Source organism: Sus scrofa, chromosome 4 (assembly GCF_054392235.1).
Source record: "Sus scrofa isolate SSC_HxYL_T2T_F1_AM1 chromosome 4, Sscrofa_HxYL_maternal_Yorkshire_Landrace_v2.0, whole genome shotgun sequence".
NCBI lineage: Eukaryota > Metazoa > Chordata > Mammalia > Artiodactyla > Suidae > Sus > Sus scrofa.
In genome coordinates this window covers 19,967,263-19,985,147 of record NC_139386.1, presented here as the reverse complement: position 1 = coordinate 19,985,147, position 17,885 = coordinate 19,967,263, and the positions used below count along the sequence as shown (strand labels likewise).

The window sequence follows — 17,885 nt, the reverse complement described above, 5'->3', positions numbered from 1 at the left end:
TCCAAATGTACAGATCCTAAAGAAGGTATCTCATTAAATGCCTTGGGACTGCAGTGGGGAAGGGTTAGAGTTGTCAGAAAGAGGCAATTAGTATCAATCCCCATTGAATAACATGTTGAGTTTGGGGTGGGGTGGGAGAGAGAAGTTCCTTAAAAGAAGGAAGTGCTTAAACAGACTAAAATGAAGAGTTTGGGGGTAAATAAAGCAATTCGTCTATTAATAACACAATGTGGGTTGAAATAAACTTCTATAAACTTATTCAATACTATTCTTTGAATTTTTATGTAAACGACATGAGCCTAGACAATGTTTCTTCAATATGTTGTGTGCATTTTAGCCTCTATGGCTTTTCCAATACAATTTCTTATACCTAAAATATCCTACCTTTTCTCTCTGCTAGATGTGTCTACAAGACCTAGTTGAAGCTACTGTTTCTTGGCCTTCCCTGAGCTTCAAAAATGACATTTGGTGACTGTGCCACATTTATACAGTTCAATTGGCAGAAAGTATATCCCGTCTGGTATTAGCAATTACCCTTTCTTGTGTATAGCCTGTCTTCCCAAATAGATTATAACCTAGAACAGATGTATTTAAATTCAGTTACAGAAATGAGTGCAACTGGCTAATATTGCTGTTAAATCCCTGTTGTGGTTACCTAGATCTGGGGAGAGAGAAATTTGGAAAAAAACAAACAGCAAGAGAGTCAAGGAATTAAAATATAGTTATATTCAGTATTAACCATCATTACACTAATTGAACTTATAATAGCCGCTGTTACGAACCTTGATCAAGAGAAGAGAATAGTAAAAGTTTATCTCTCAGTGAGTTTGGGTATCAGTTTAGGGAACATCTCCAAAGGTGCTAAGCATTTTGAGAGGAGTTCCTTCCAGGGCTATGGATCTCTGCATTGGTAAAAAAGAGCAAAGAGTTCTCTGTTCTTAGAGTCCTTTCCCTCACACTTATCTCTGTACCTGAGCATAAATACCTTTAGGATGGTTTCACAATTAGCAAATTAAAACAACCTAAGAGAGTTAAAACAATTCTTGAGAGTAGTGATGGTTTGCCATTGTGTTTCTTGTTTAAAACTGGATCTAAATAAAGTACATTGCATTGAGTACTCTAATTGGGCACTCAATTTTTTTTTGATAAATTAACAAATTAGATTTCTATCATATGAATAAAATACTGAAGATAGTCTGGATAAAGTACTTAATAAACTGGGTAGAATAGAAAACCATGGTTACATAAATTAAAAGTTCATGAATTATTTTTCATGACAGGTCTATAATAAGGATTTCAAAATTTTCTTTTTCTGAATTCCTTTTTCATGATACTAATTCATTAAAAATATTTCACAACTTGTGTAGGTTTTAGATGGACCGGAAGGGATAGTAGGTCTATACTTGTGAAGAGAGTTTTAACTCCTCTCCAGTCTTTCACATCAAGTCAACAACAAAATTGACTAAATTTTGGCTTCCTCTTAGGGAGAATTATAGAGCTGGAGGATGTAAGGAGCTAGAATGAAGGATATCCTCAAACTTATGACAAAAAAGAACCAAACTAAATTAAAATCCATGACTTTTTAAAAATGCATTGAGAAGTTCCTGTTGTGGCTGAGCAGGTCAAGGACCTGACCTTGCCTCTGTAAGGATGTGGGTTCGATCCCTGGCCTCACTCAGTGGGTTAGGGACCCAGTGCTGCCACAAGCTGCAGCATAGGTGTTACTTTGGGTCATCCTCTGGATGACCTCCTCTAACAGTTTTGCAGGCTCTTTCTCCATGAACCCCACTGAGCAGCCACTGAAAAGATCAGAAAGAACCATAAGATCTTGAGGGGAGGGGCAGTCACCCTACATGAAGGACAAGACACCTCACCCAAAAAAACAAAGACATTAATCTGGGAGGAAAGGGTAAAACTGCTGTCTTTTGGCTGTTAGAACACACTCCTTACAGCTGAGGAAGGGGAACAGGAGGGAGAAATGTCTATTCTTGGGACAATGTATAGAATAATTGTTGAACCCACAACTGCAGCCACGGGAGAGGTAGAAACACTTAGAATGCCACATACCCCAATGGAGACTTCACTTCCAACCCTGACCATGAACCAAAGAAACTTCAAGTGACAACAGAAAAATACTGCTAGGTGAGGGTTGGAAGAGGAACAAGGATGTGCAAAGAGAATTGATTTGAGTCACAGCTCAAAGGGGGCACATACAACACAAAATCCAACAGCCATCGGCCCGATGTATATCAGCCACCTTACAAACAAGTTATCAACAGGGATTTTTTTTTTTTTTGTCTTTTTGCTATTTCTTGGGCCGCTCCCGCGGGGCATATGGAGGTTCCCAGGCTAGGGGTCCAATCGGAGCTGTAGTCTCTGGCCTACACCAGAGCCACAACAACGCGAGATCCGAGCCACGTCTGCAACCTACACCACAGCTCACGGCAACGCCGGATCGTTAACCCACTGAGCAAGTGCAGGGACCGAACCCGCAACCTCATGGTTTCTAGTCGGATTCGTTAACCACTGCGCCACGAAGGGAACTCCTCAACAGGGATTTGAAGCCTGTGATGCACTCCATACAATCAAGGCAACACCAACAGCAAATCACAAAAACAGTCCAGTTACTAACTGGATTAATGGAAAGCCTTCCTTTACAATTCTAGCAGAAGGAAAGGCATGCCCATATCCAAGTATAAACACTATTTACCTCAACTTCTAATGACCAGCCCAGTATGTTTGGCTTTAACAACAAAAACAAACAAACAAAAAAATCATGAGACAGACAAAAAGGCAAGAACAAAAATTGGTGCATTCCCAAATGACAGAGTAATCATCAAAAATAATTTTAAGACTTAAAGTCAGTAATTAAGAAAATGTGAAACAATATGGTACTAGAGCAGTGAACAGAATAGAGAGCTCAGAAATGAACTCGTACTTAAGAGGTTATTTAATCTACAGCAAGGGAAGCAAGAATATTATATATTGGGGGAAAGAGCCTCTTCAGTAAATGGTGTTGGGAAAAGCGGACAGCTACATGCAAAAGAATCAAACTGGACTATTTTCTCATTTAATTTACAAAAATAAACTCAAAATGGATTAAAGAATTAAATGTAAGACCTAAACCATAAAACTCCTAGAAGGAAACTTAGTATGCTCTCTGACATCAATCTTAACACTATTTTTTGGATATGTCTCCTTAGGCAAGGGAAACAAAAACAAAAATAAACAAATGCGACTACATCAAACTAAAGAAACTCCTGCCTAGGAAAGATAAAAGAAACTATCAACAAACAAAAAGGCCACATACTGAATGGGAGAAGATATTTGCAAATGATATATCTGATAACAGTTAATATATAAAATATACAAATTCATACAACATCAAAAAAAAAAAAAAAACAAACCCAAACAACCCAGTGAAAAGGTAGAGAACCTGAATGGACACTTTTCTAAGTAAGACATGCAGATGGCCAGCAGACACATGAAAAGATCCTCTGCACCACCAGTCATCAGAGAGATGCAAATCAAAACCTCAGTGAGCCACCACCTCACAATAGTCAGAATAGCTGTTGTCAAAAAGACAGGTGACAAGTGTTGAAGAGGATGCAAAGAAAAGGGAACCCTTATGCGCTGTTGGTGGGAATGGAAATTGGTGCAGCTGCTATGCAAAAACGTATGCAAGTTCCTCAAAAAAAATAAAAATAGAACGACCATATGATCCAGCAATCCCATTTCTGGGTATTTTTCTGAAGAAAACAAAAATACTAATTTGAAAAGATATATGCACCATTATGTTTATTGCAGCATCATTTACAATAGCCAAGATTTGGAAGCAAACTAAGTGCTATAAATAGATGAATGGACAAATAGGATGGTATATATATATATAATTAAATATCGTTCAACCATAAATAAGAATGAAATTATGCCATTTGTGACAACATGGATGGACCTAGACGGTAGTATTCTAAATGAAATAAGACACAGAAAGATAAATGCCAAGTGATTTCACTTTTATGTATAATCTACAAAGCAAAACAAATGAACAAGTATAACAGAAGCAGAGTCATAGAAGAAAAACAGGTGGTTGCCAGAGGGGAGGGGGCTGTGGGGATAAGTCGATGAAGGAAATTAAGGAGTACAAACTTCCAATTAAAAAGTGAATGAAAAAGACATAAAGAAAGACAAAGAAGGACACTATTTAATGATTAAGGGATCCATCCAAGGAGAGGATGTTACTATCATCAACATATATGCCCCAAATATAGGAGCACCCAGATACATACAACAAATATTAACAGACATAAAGGGAGATATTGATGAGAATACAATCATAGTAGGAGACCTAAATACCCCCCTCACATCAATGGACAGATCCTCTAGACAGAAAACCAATAAAGCAGCAGATATTCTAAAGGAAACAATAGAAAAGTTAGACTTAATTGATATCTTCAGGACACTACATCCAAAAAAATCAGAATACACATTCTTCTCAAATGCTCATGGAACATTCTCAAGAATCGACCACATATTGGGACACAAAGTGAATCTCAATAAATTTAGGAGCGTAGAAATTATCTCAAGTATCTTCTCTGACCACAATGCCATGAAATTAGAAATCAACCATGGGAAAAGGAAAGAGAAAAAACCTACTCCATGGAGACTCAACAACATGCTACTAAAAAACCAATGGGTCAATGAGGAAATCAAGAAGGAAATTAAAAACTACCTTGAAACAAATGATAATGAAGACACAACCTCTCAAAATCTATGGGATGCTGCGAAAGCAGTGCTCAGAGGGAAATTTATAGCAATCCAGGCCTTTCTCAAAAAAGAAGAAAAATCCCAAATTGACAACTTAACCCTCCACCTAAACGAATTAGAAAAAGAAGAACAAAGAAGTCCTAAAGTCAGCAGAAGGAAGGAAATTATAAAGATCAAAGAAGAAATCAATAAAAAAGAGACTCAAAAAACAATAGAGAAAATTAATAAAACCAAGAGCTGGTTCTTTGAAAAGGTGAACAAAATTGACAAACCCCTGGCCAGACTCACTAAAAAGAGGAGAGAAAGAACCCAAATAACCAAAATTATAAATGAAAAAGGAGAAATCACAACGGATACAGCAGAAATACAAAAAAACCATAAGAGAATACTATGAACAACTGTATGGCAACAAGTTTGACAATCTGGAAGAAATGGACAATTTTCTAGAATCTTACAGCCTGCCAAAACTGAATCAAGCAGAAACAGACCAACTGAACAGACCGATCACTAGAAATGAAATTGAAGAGGTCATAAAATCACTCCCTACAAATAAAAGTCCAGGACCAGATGGCTTCACAGGTGAATTCTATCAAACATATAAAGAGGAATTGGTGCCCATCCTCCTCAAACTCTTTCAAAAGGTTGAAGAAGAAGGAATACTCCCAAAGACATTCTATGAGGCCACCATCACCCTCATTCCAAAACCAGACAGAGATACCACCAAAAAAGAAAACTATCGCCCAATATCATTGATGAATATAGATGCAAAAATTCTCAACAAAATCTTAGCCAACCGAATCCAACAACATATCAAAAAAATTATACACCATGACCAGGTTGGGTTCATCCCAGGTTCACAAGGATGGTTCAACATACGCAAATCAATCAGCATCATGCACCACATTAACAAAAAAAAGGTCAAAAATCATATGATCATCTCAATAGACGCAGAAAAAGCATTTGACAAAGTTCAACATCCATTCATGATCAAGACCCTCGCCAAAGTGGGTATAGAAGGAACATTCCTGAATATAATCAAAGCCATTTATGATAAACCCACAGCAAATATAATCCTCAATGGGGAAAAACTGAAAGCCTTCTCACTCAAATCTGGAACAAGACAGGGATGCCCACTCTCACCACTGCTCTTCAACATAGTTTTGGAAGTCCTAGCCATAGCAATTAGACAAACAAAAGAAATAAAAGGCATCCATATCGGAAGAGAAGAGATCAAACTGTCACTGTATGCAGATGACATGATACTATACATAGAAAACCCTAAGGACTCAACCCCAAAACTCCTTGAACTGATTAATAAATTCAGCAAAGTGGCAGGATATAAGATTAACGTTCAGAAGTCAGTTGCATTTCTGTATACCAGCAATGAAACATTAGAAAAGGAATACAAAAATACGATACCTTTTAAAATTGTACCTCACAAAATCAAATACCTCGGAATACACCTGACCAAAGAGGTAAAGGACCTATATGCCGAGAACTATAAAACCTTAATCAAAGAAATCAAAGAAGATGTAAAGAAATGGAAAGATATTCCATGTTCCTGGATTGGAAAAATCAATATTGTGAAAATGGCCATCCTACCCAAAGCAATCTACAGATTCAATGCAATCCCTATCAAATTACCCATGACATTGTTCACAGAACTAGAACAAACAATCCAAACATTTATATGGAACCACAAAAGACCCAGAATCGCCAAAGCAATCCTGAGAAACAAAAACCAAGCAGGAGGCATAACTCTCCCAGACCTCAAGAAATACTACAAAGCCACAGTCATCAAAACAGTGTGGTACTGGTATCAAAACAGACAGACAGACCAATGGAACAGAATAGAGAATCCGGAAATAAACCCTGACACCTATGGTCAATTAATCTTTGACAAGGGAGGCAAGAACTTAAAGTGGGAAAAGGAAAGTCTATTCAGCAAGCATTGCTGGGATACCTGGACAGCTGCATGCAAAGCAATGAAACTAGAACACACCCTCACACCATGCACAAAAATAAACTCCAAATGGCTGAAAGACTTAAATATACGACAGGACACCATCAAACTCCTAGAAGAAAACATAGGCAAAACACTCTCTGACATCAACATCATGAATATTTTCTCAGGGCAGTCTCCCAAAGCAATAGAAATTAGAGCAAAAATAAACCCATGGGACCTCATCAAACTGAAAAGCTTTTGCACAGCAAAGGAAACCAAAAAGAAAACAAAAAGACAACTTACAGAATGGGAGAAAATAGTTTCAAATGATGCAACGGACAAGGGCTTAATCTCTAGAATATATAAGCAACTTTTACAACTCAATAGCAAAAAAACCAATCAATCAATGGAAAAATGGGCAAAAGACGTGAATAGACATTTCTCCAAAGAAGATATACAGATGGCCAACAAACACATGAAAAAATGCTCAACATCGCTGATTATAAGAGAAATGCAAATCAAAACGACCATGAGATACCACCTCACACCAGTCAGAATGGCCATCATTAATAAATCCACAAATAACAAGTGCTGGAGGGGCTGTGGAGAAAAGGGAACCCTCCTGCACTGCTGGTGGGAATGTAAACTGGTACAGCCACTATGGAGAACAGTTTGGAGATACCTTAGAAATCTTGCATAGAACTTCCATATGACCCTGCAATCCCACTCTTGGGCATCTATCCGGACAAAGCTCTACTTAAAAGAGACACATGCACCCGCATGTTCATTGCAGCACTATTCACAATAGCCAGGACATGGAAACGACCCAAATGTCCATCGACAGATGACTGAATTCGGAAGATGTGGTATATATACACAATGGAATACTACTCAGCCATAAAAAAGGATGACATCATGCCATTTGCAGCAACATGGATGGAACTAGAGAATCTCATACTGAGTGAAATGAGCCAGAAAGACAAAGACAAATACCATATGATATCACTTATAACTGGAATCTAATATCCAGCACAAATGAACATCTCCTCAGAAAAGAAAATCATGGACTTGGAGAAGAGACTTGTGGTTGCCTGATGGGAGGGGGAGGGAGTGGGAGGGATCGGGAGCTTGGGCTTATCAGACACAACCTAGAATAGATTTACAAGGAGATCCTGCTGAATAGCATTGAGAACTATGTCTAGATACTCATGTCGCAACAGAAGAAAGGGTGGGGGAAAAAACTGTAACTGCAATGTATACATCTAAGGATAACCTGACCCCCTTGCTGTACAGTGGGAAAATAAAAAAAAAAATGCTTATGAAATCCTAAAAAAAAAAAAAAAAGTGAATGAAGCATTCCCACTGTGACACAGTGGAATCTGCTGCATCTCTGCAGCACCAGGACACTGGCAGTGCAGTGGGATGAAGGATCGGGTGTGGCTGCCTCTGTGATGGAGGTCCCAACTGCAGCTTGGATCTGATCCCTGGCCGGGGAACTCCATATGTCACAAGGCAGCCAAAAAAGAAAAAAAAAATGAGTCACAGGCATTAAATAGCGTGGGGAATATCATTAATAATATAATATCTTTGCATGGTGACTGATGGTAACTAGACTTATTGTGGTGGTCATTTTGTAATGCATAGAAATATCAATCACTATGTTGTGCACCAGGAACTGACACAGTATTGTGGGTCAAATATACTTTAAAAAGAAACACAAAAATTCATAGAAAAAGAGATCAGATTTGTTGCTACACAGAGATGAGGGATGGGGGAGGAGGAATTAGATGAAGGTGGTCAAAAGTAGAAACTTCCAGTTATAAGATTAAAAAGTTCTAGGAATATAACACATACCATGAGTAATATAATTAATTGTATGCTGCATATTATATATGAAAGTTATTAAGAGAGTAAATCTTAAGAATTCTCATCATAAGAAAAATATTTTATTTTGTATCTATATGAGATTATGGATGTTCACTAAACTTATTGTGATAATCGTTAAATGACGTCTAAGTCAAATCATGTACTGTTTACCTTACAGTAACTGCAGTACTGTATGTTGATTATATCACAATAAAACTAGAAGAAAAAAAGACCGTGTGATATGGGTGAAGAGATAGAGTAGTAGATAAATCAAACAGAACAGAGAGTCCAGAAACATACCCAAAGAAAAAATAATCAACTGACTTTTGACAAATTTGTGATGACAATTACACGCAGAAATATTAGTCTTTTTATTTGGGGGGTGGTTTAGGGCTCCACTTGTGACACATGGATGTTCCCAGGCCAGAGCTTGCATCAGAACTGCAGCTGCCGGCTTACACCGCAGCCACAGCAACATGGGGTCTGAGCCGAGTCCACAGTCCACACCACAGCTCACGGCAATGCTGGATCCCCTACCCACTGAGCAAGACCAGGGATCAGTTCACATCCTCATGGATACTAGTTTGGTTCATAACCCACTAAGCCACAAGGGGAACTCCCAGAAATGCTAAATGTTTCAACAAATTCTATGAGAACAAGTGGAAGACCATATTTTTTTTAAAAAAGGATTTTGATACCTATCTCACATCTTATAAAAAACACACTCTATTATCAAAGTTCATAGCAACAGTAATTAGTCATGCTGATATCATTTGCCCCAGTATGATGTGAGACAGGCCATTACCTATGTGATATTCTTCCCCCAAATCCATAGCATCATCCATGTATAAGAAAACACCTGACAGACTGAAATTGAGACACACTTTACAAAATGGCTCACCAGGGATATTTTATACTAGCTTTCCAATGATTCTGTCAAGTCTAAAACTATTTCACAATTAAAAGTTTGAAACAAGAGAAACGGACGTGAATTTACATATGATATCTCCGTTCGAGGAGAAGCTTGAGGTGGGCTGACCCCAGAGGAACAGCCAGGGAAGCCAGTCAAATTAGCATTTGAAGGATTTATATTTGATACCATTAACTTTCGAACTTTTCCTAAACTTAATTGATGGGTGTGAGGCCATTTCTTTCTGTGCATAGGAACTTTGGTGGAAGGCCTGGAGCTTCTGAAGGAAAGGTGCAGGCCATTGGTTAACCGTTGTCCTCCTATGTATGCCTTGGGCACTTAATTTCCACAATATTTTCCACTCCCAGTATTGCTGCCTCGGGACTCTTGATTCATCAGGTTTGAGCCTCTAGACTTTATGTCTCCTTTTTATTTCCCCAGATATGACTTTGTATGACATTTACCTGGATTTACCCTTCTGTCAAAGTGACTGCAGTGATCTGATTTCACAAAGGTAAGGTTGATCCGTGTTACATCCTAAGTCATAGTAAAGTGAGAGGAAGGAGAAACAGACCATGAAAGGATGGGGTATAATGGGTCCCGTCCACATGATATCCCTTTCTTGGGAACTGCAAATGATAAAGACAGACCCTCACTAGCCATGCGTTTACACTGGTCACCGCCTTAGGACAACCAGAATCTCTCCCTCCTACAAGTTTGAAAATTTTAACCAAAATATACAAAAATATAAGACTAGGAGAAAGTGTAGGAAAGTCTGCCACCCAGGGGCCCAGAGTTATCTTAATTCTCTGTTTCTGAGGTTTGGCTATAACCTGCAGTAGCACCTGTAGCTGTTGTGGCAAATTAACACAAACTGGGTGGCTTAAAATAACAGATATTAATTCTCTCATGGTTTTGGAGGCCAGAAGTCCAAAATCGAGGTGTCAGCAGGGCTGTTGGGGAGAGGCTCTAGGAGAGAATACGTTCCTTTCTTTCCCAGCTTGTGGCTTCTTGGTTTGCAGTTACATCACTCCCATCCCTGCCTCTGTCTGCACATCATCTTCTCATCTGTCTTTCCCCTCTGTGTGTCTCTTATAAAGACAGTTGTCACTGGGTTTGGGGTCCACCTGGATAATCCAGGATGATTTTCTTATCTCAAGATTCTAAACTTAATTACATGTGCAAAGAAATATCCTTTGTCTAAATAATGTTCACAGGTTCTGGAGATTGTGATGTCAACATATTTTGGGCAGGAGGCAGCATTCACCCAAATACCTCACCCTTCCAATTATTTTTTTTCTTAAATTACTTACTGTCAGTTTCTATGATTTGCAACCAAAAGAATGTAGTTAGTTTGATTTCTTGATGCTAGTAGCAACAGTTGTATATAAAGTTGTTCTATTATTAAACTTGACCTCAGAAGTTTTCCAACTTCGATGTAATAAAGATTACTCTAGAACTTGTTAAAAAGGCAGGTTTCTGCGCTCCATCCCAGAGTTTCTCAATAAACTGGTCTAGGAATCTGCTTTTTTAACAATTCCCATATGGTCCTGACGATAATAAAAAAGGGGCTAATTGTGAAAGCTCAGACCCATCTATGTCCCATTCAAATAAATGCAAGAGGAAAAGCATTGAAAAATAATTTGAAAACTTTAATGATGTTAATATAGTAAAAACATAAAATCTTTTAAATAAGATACATTCAATTTCTCAGAGCATCTAATATTCAGATAATTTATATTTCATACACTTTCCAACATTAAACAATTGACTAAATAATGCATTTTCTATAAAATGATATTACAGCTTATACAGGTAAAAGTATATTACAAAAATACTCTACACAGGAAGAATGGCAGTACCTATTAGGAAATGCTACAAACATTCTATTAAAAAATATATTTTATCTCTTTCACTTGTCATAGTAATAAACAGAATATATATATTTTTTTCTTTCTAGAATTAAGTCTTATACAGTTTCCCTTCAGGATGGTAATATGTACAAACCTTATATCTGAATGAAATATAAATAGCAAATATGATAATAGTGTTACAGATATATTAGTAACTTTTACAGAAAAAAATGACTTTCTAATAAAAGCCTCTAGTACAGCTGAAATCTCAAAGCTATTTAAGTTAGACATTCCTGTATTTAATAAGGCACAATGGAGTCTAGTTTCTTAATTCTCGTTGAATTACTGCAAGCAGTAACAAGAGAAAATATAGTTAGTAGATAGTGGACCAGATTTGTCGGTTGGAGAAACTCTTTGGGGTTTATTAAACTTTTGTGGGAGATAAGAGTTCCTTCTCTACACCATAGTTTCTTTGGGGGCCCTGTGGCCGAATCTAGTTCCTGGTGATGAGAAAGAAGCCATGGTCCCCCCTCCCCCGCCCCTACCCCTGCCCCTGCCCCCAGTGCCTGAGAAACAGTTTAGTCATTCATTGGATCTGGTCCATGGTGAGCAAAAACAGCCCAAGGACCGCTTCCAGTTATAAGCAGCTTATCTTTACTGATTGGACCTGGTTCCCTATCATTTCTAAAAACAGCTTCTGATAGAGTCTGTACATGGTGAAGCTGTGCAGGAACCTGATGATTTTCTTCAGACTCTGTGTGACGGTTTTGGGGAAGTGGTACGTCTTGAGATGCTTCAGGGCGTGCATCAGGCCCTTGCGGGTGTCCTGGTCACCGTTTTTAATTCTCCACAGGCTGAGCAGCTTCAGGATCTGCTCACTCGATTTGCACATCTTCACTGTTTCCTCGATGTCTTCTGTCGGGACTTTCTTCCCGGGCAAGCTTTGCATTAAGATTCGAAGCTGCTCGAAGGTGAGGTTCATGTGCCCGATATGCTTCTGCACACTGTTTTCACAGAGGTCGATACCTGCATAGAGCAAAACACCCAAAGAGAGGTTCACGTACTCTGTCTAAAGCCACCATAAAACCACCCTGAGGCAAAAGGAGGTACCCTGGAATTTTATAACTTTAAGGAGCACCCTCTCCTTTCCATTTCTTTGGGGAGAGGAGGCTTAAGTAATGCTAGTTATTTCTAAGAACTAAGTCAAATATTTTGTGTTGCAGTAGGATAATAGGCTTTCTATATTCTAAGCATCCAACATAGCTTTGGGAAAAGCCCAAATTTGGAAAATACCAGTAGAAAATTACAGACACATCGTTCTCAGTTTTCTAAGAAAATTTGGAGAAAGTAAAAGCATAACCTTTCAGAAAAAACCACAAAGTTAGCCATTTTGTAATAGAAGCTTTTATTAATTGATACCCGATACATGTACTATTGGAAGAATTAGGTGCTTTCAATGGTTTTTAATAAATAGCACCAATAAATAGCACCGGAAGATCACTGCCATGGAAAAGGAGAACTGAAAGCCCAGTAACAAGAGGCCAAAGAACAGCATACACAGCCTGGGAATATTTCAGTAATGAGCTAGGACATGAACATAAGACAGAGTAAATAATGTTTCTGTTGATGACATGAATCATTTAGTATCTGTGAGCCCTAAGGCAAGTCAGTTAATCTTTCAGGGCTGGAATGTCCTCGTTTATAAAATTGGGAATTCAGCCCCTTCCTATTCTAACAGTCTCTGAATCTTTACTTCCTTTTTTTTTTTTTTTTTTTTTTCCTTTTGGCTTCAGGACTAATTATACTTTCAAAGACTACATTTTGTTTGGCAAAAACAGAAGACAGGTTTACTTTCTGCACAAGTGAAAGCATTCAGCTGTCAAAGATTTAGTCTCCTAAAATCTGTTGCTTCTGTTTCAGATGTTTGAGGCTTTCGGACTGTGTAGGACTCTTCAGTCACTTAACTACCCGTGAGGTGTAGAATGGATTTCTTGTTGACATTGTCTGCATTCTGAAAACCCTCCCTCATTTTTTCTAGCATGTCTTCCCAACGCTAACTGAAGTTAGAGCCTTTTCTACTGGGTATCCTAAAGCCTACAGTCCACACTGGATGAAACTTAATTACTTTTCCCCCTGGATTCACTCCCAGCATAGTACAGACACACGCACTCACACACATGCACGCATGCACACATACACACGGAGTTTCTAAAAGGAGATTCTTTATAAAACTCTACAACATGAGAGTACTTGGTTTTAACTGGCCCTTTTATCCAGGAAGCTCAAACACCTTACAGACCTGATCTCATTAATCCTCACAATGTAGGCTATGAAAATGGTCATTATTAAAAACAGGCTGTGATGTGAGGATTGATAAGAGGCTGTCTGTAAGATAGGTCGAGGCCCTCTGGAGAGAGTTGCCAAGTAAATACAACATGGTTTCTTGGTGGAAATGCAAGGTAAGATCTAAAGTGGTCCAAAAACCTTCTGGGTAGGCCAGAAAGGATGCTCATACAATGGCCCAGGGATCCAGAGTTAGATTTCCTGAGATCTAGGCCTGCATTTGAAACGTATTGCTTCTCCTTTTAGAGAGACACTGCAGAAGAGATTGGGAAGTGGAGGCAGTGAGAATAAAACCACATCCGACTGCTTTAGGAACAGCATCTCCACCATTACTTGATAAAAACTTTTTCAGTCCAACAATAATTCCCAAAGGGAAACATCATCCATACAACAAACAGGTACATAGCCTTGTTTCTGTTTTATGATAAACAGGTGTTTTGATTTCTGATTGACTTGTTTATTTCATGTTACCACACCTTGGATAATCTTCTTGACCATGTCTTGGTCTTTGTTTTGATGTTTCCATAACTTCAGCAGCTGAAAAGTCTGTTCTTGTGAGCTGTGTCGTCGTTTTATCCTCTCCACACTCTCTGCATTTAGTTTGGTGCCAGGCAAATTGTCTACCAAGACACTGAGCCAATTAGGGGTAAGCTTTGTAGGAACAGCAAACCTGAAGAACGCCTCCTCACACAGGGTTACATCTAAAGGTAAGTAGGAAAACCAAGAAGATTTATTTAGCAGCTGGATTTTTAGATGTCTGATAGACAAAAATTATAATAATTTAAAAATAATAATGAAAAAATTCAGTACAGCTGAGTTTTCCAGGATATAACATACTGAAATGAGAAGTTTGAATAAAACCAACTGTCTCTTGCTTGGTCTTAGTGGCAGATTGCCAGTCCAACTGGATTTATGTCTTTGCTAATGTTCTTGGAATGCATTTTGGTGGGGAGAATTTAACAAACGTTGCACGCGAATTTAACAACACTGTAAATAACAGCAAAAAAAAATTCTATGCTTTAATGTATTAACATATTTTAATATAATTATGAAATATTCTGTTAAAGGTTTAGCTGGTGTCCACTGGTTACTTCAAGACCAATGTCAAATCATTGTCTTAAAGGGAACTTGAAAAGAAATCTGTAATAGTATATTATTTTCTGCACACACACATAGTTTAACTTTGGAAACAAGATGGAACAGATGTATAAGCACACAATCAGTGGGAAAATAATCAAAACAAAAACATGATATTTATAAAAGAAGTGCAATGACCTGAGTATCTGGGTAGAGTTTATAGCCCAGGGACGAAGAGTTCAGGTCTGAATCTGAATCCTGGCGCTGCCTTCAAGCTCATGTATTAACTTGAACAACCTTCACGGTGTGTTCGTAAAAATTAAAGTCCACATAGCAAAAGTATCTGGCACATAGTAAGTGCTCAAAGAATGATATAATTTAAAGATGAATTAATGAGGATGTTAAAGTTAGAGGCCACCCCTCTTATTATCCATCCCCTCATTCTGTTGTTTAATAAGAAAGTAGAAAGTCTGAATAATAGCCAAGATTTTTATTACACAATGAAAAAATCTTGGAACTGGATTTGAATCTTAAATCTCCCAACCAATGTTCCTATGCTTCATATACATCTATGTCACACACACACAAAACTGTTTGGAGAGAGTCAAGCTGGTTAAGTGATAAAGGGCTGGTCATCCTTGATGTGATGAGACCTTGGGAGAAGGTCTGAGATTAGTTAGGTTGTAGGAGTGACAAGTTGAGGACAGCAACCTGATTAGTGTCATCACCAACATGGGATACACTCAGATACATTGAATTTGGAGCTAGTAACCCTTCCTGAATAAACAGTTTAAGACAAGTAGAGGCACTTAGAACTTCTGTGCAATAGATAGTTATACCATAGGTAACAAAGTCAGTGCTGCATTTCTAATTTGTCATTTATATTTGTCTCTATGCTTCTTAGTTGCCAATTTATACTTTAGCTTATAATATAGATAATCTTAAAAGTGATAAAAGTGCAGAGCTTAAAAAATTCAGCAAGTTGTACTCTGATAATTTGGGCTTAAACATAATCATCACACCACCCAGATTTTCTCCATGGGTAAGATTTGATTCTAGTGTGAAAGTCGAAGTTTGGAGCATGACTGGGAGAAGATGGGGACTTTTTGAAAGATTTTTGAGTTGTGGTTTTAGCATCAGTGCACAGAGAATAGCCTTATGTTGGTTAAAATCCAAGGAAGGGAAACTAAATTTGACCAAAAAGGGCCAGAAGTTCTTGTATTCAACTCGGAGGTGGTACAAAGACTGATATTTTGAAATATCATTACCTATTCCACATTTGTGAGTCGATTCACTGCTTCCAGAACATGTGTTGTCATGAGTTGCATTTCCTTTCTGCGTTAGAAGGAGCCCCAATGCACTGCAGTTTGTGTGTTTTCTACAGGGGGCTTTAGATGACGTCTCATTCGAGAAGAATCCATCTGGACATCTTTTGCAAACTGTATTTCTCTCTGGAGTTCCTACAGAAAACACCAAGCCATTTAGCACATTCTTCTCCAATACTCTCACAACAGACACCATCTTCACAGAGTTTTGGTAAGACTTTTCACTTGGTTTTCACTGCTGCTATTAAGTTGCACAAAAACTTTTGTGCATTTTCATTTTTCACTTCATTAGACAGAACAAAACTTGTACAATTAGCTCCTTCAGCAGTGTCCCCTCCTAGTAATATAAACACAAATTTAAATTTGTTCAGCTGGTACCTACAAAGCACAAAATGTGAAAGGAAAGGAAAGCAGGGTAAGATGTTCAATTAGTCCTGCCTGCACTGAAGTGGCAGTAAGATCTTGTTGTCAACCATATTCTCCACACAGTTATTCCCGGGAAATCATGAAGACAACTGCTGTGTAACTGCCGTAATATCACTCTTCAAAGTCAGTACCCACTGAATGTCACATCGTTAAATTCCAATTGGTTCCTACTGACGTTATTTCTTTCCTGAATCTTAATTGTGAAGCAACTCATAAGTATGCTAACCTTGAGAAGTAAAAATTTACAACATGATAATAAACTTTTGAAGGTGGTCATAAAGTTGGCCCTAAACTCAAAAGAGTAAGCCTGCAGTTACATAGTAAATGGGAGGTAAGATACTATTTACTTAAACTGTTGAGTTTTAGAAGAGCACAGTCATTAAAATCTCAGGGAAGGGTAACTGTCAGGGTATTTTATTTTGTGGTGGAAAGATACTTGATAAATTTGGAGCTATCATTGGTGGGAACACTTGAACCAGTGAACAACTAAAGATGCTATTTAAAATAAATATCTTCAAACCCTTGACTCTATGCTTTGGTAGATCATACATTACAGTGTATTTGCATATGAAAATACCTCCATCTAGTGTAAGCTAGTTGAACAAATTTAGACTTCAGTCTCCACATGTAGCCTTTTACAGGTCAGTTTGGGCTTACCCAAGATAACAAATACAAAAGGGACAAATGAAAGCTACAGAAAGTTAATAAACTTGATTTATCAAAATTTGCCACCTCCCATCTCATTGTCTCCTTTACCAAAACCAGAAAAAAAAAAAAAAAAAAGAGAGCACAGTGGCTTGGTTTTAGTTTCATCTCCAGCTTCTTTCTTTTCTAAAGAGATTGATGGATGTATAGACTGGTAAAAATGACAGAGGGTTGGCAAAAAAAAGAAAAGGGGGAACCCCGCATGAAACATTCACATTTTATATACCACTTCTGGAGTTGAAATGACATCCTCTTAGGAACCACCTTACAAAGAGATCTGTCTTTTAAGTACTTTCTCACTACACTTCTCTCCTTAAATGGGATCCAACTGCACAAATTCTACACTGTCATAAGCAGATGTACTGGGCCAGGGATGCCATGGTATTCTGTCATTGCTAATATTCTGGGAATAAATGATCTTGGACATCTGGACCCAGTCTCCCTCTGCCAACAGCACAAAGAAGAATCTTTGTCATTCTTCACATACGTGTTGATGACTTGGGTGTTCTCATGCATCACAGTGAGAAAATCCTAGGTACAGGACATTCTTTGAGTAATTTAGCCTTTAAAGTTCTTTAATAATGACTTTTTAAAAAATTCTTTAACAAGAAGAATCCAATAATTATAGAAGGAAAGTTTCTTAATATATTTGGAGGCTTTACATAGTG

At 38.0% G+C, this 17,885-nt stretch overlaps 2 protein-coding genes and 1 long non-coding RNA gene across 4 annotated transcripts in view; 2 read left to right on the top strand and 1 right to left on the bottom strand.

Annotated features, from left to right (window-relative positions):
- LOC146403709 (uncharacterized) overlaps window positions 1-17,236 on the top strand; it is a 271,379-nt gene extending 254,143 nt beyond the window's left edge. Inside the window, exons 6-8 of one of the 2 annotated variants that reach the window (XR_014843454.1) lie at window positions 9,930-10,002; window positions 13,931-14,082; window positions 14,219-17,236. This is a non-coding gene — a long non-coding RNA (uncharacterized LOC146403709). The remainder of the gene's footprint in view (window positions 1-9,929; window positions 10,003-13,930; window positions 14,083-14,218) is intronic. The other variant, XR_014843455.1, reaches the window with a different exon arrangement.
- Window positions 11,120-17,885, bottom strand: part of TNFRSF11B (TNF receptor superfamily member 11b) — a 28,757-nt gene continuing 21,991 nt past the window's right edge. Inside the window, exons 3-5 of the mRNA XM_003481346.5 lie at window positions 16,030-16,221; window positions 14,161-14,385; window positions 11,120-12,367 (exon numbers count right to left, since the gene is read on the bottom strand). Of these exons, the coding sequence (XP_003481394.4) occupies window positions 11,979-12,367; window positions 14,161-14,385; window positions 16,030-16,221 (806 nt within the window). The 3' untranslated portion in view covers window positions 11,120-11,978. The remainder of the gene's footprint in view (window positions 12,368-14,160; window positions 14,386-16,029; window positions 16,222-17,885) is intronic.
- The window catches only part of COLEC10 (collectin subfamily member 10), a 204,627-nt gene continuing 202,903 nt past the window's right edge, over window positions 16,162-17,885 (top strand). Inside the window, exon 1 of the mRNA XM_021090566.2 lies at window positions 16,162-16,297. The gene's annotated coding sequence lies outside the window, so the exon portion shown is untranslated. The remainder of the gene's footprint in view (window positions 16,298-17,885) is intronic.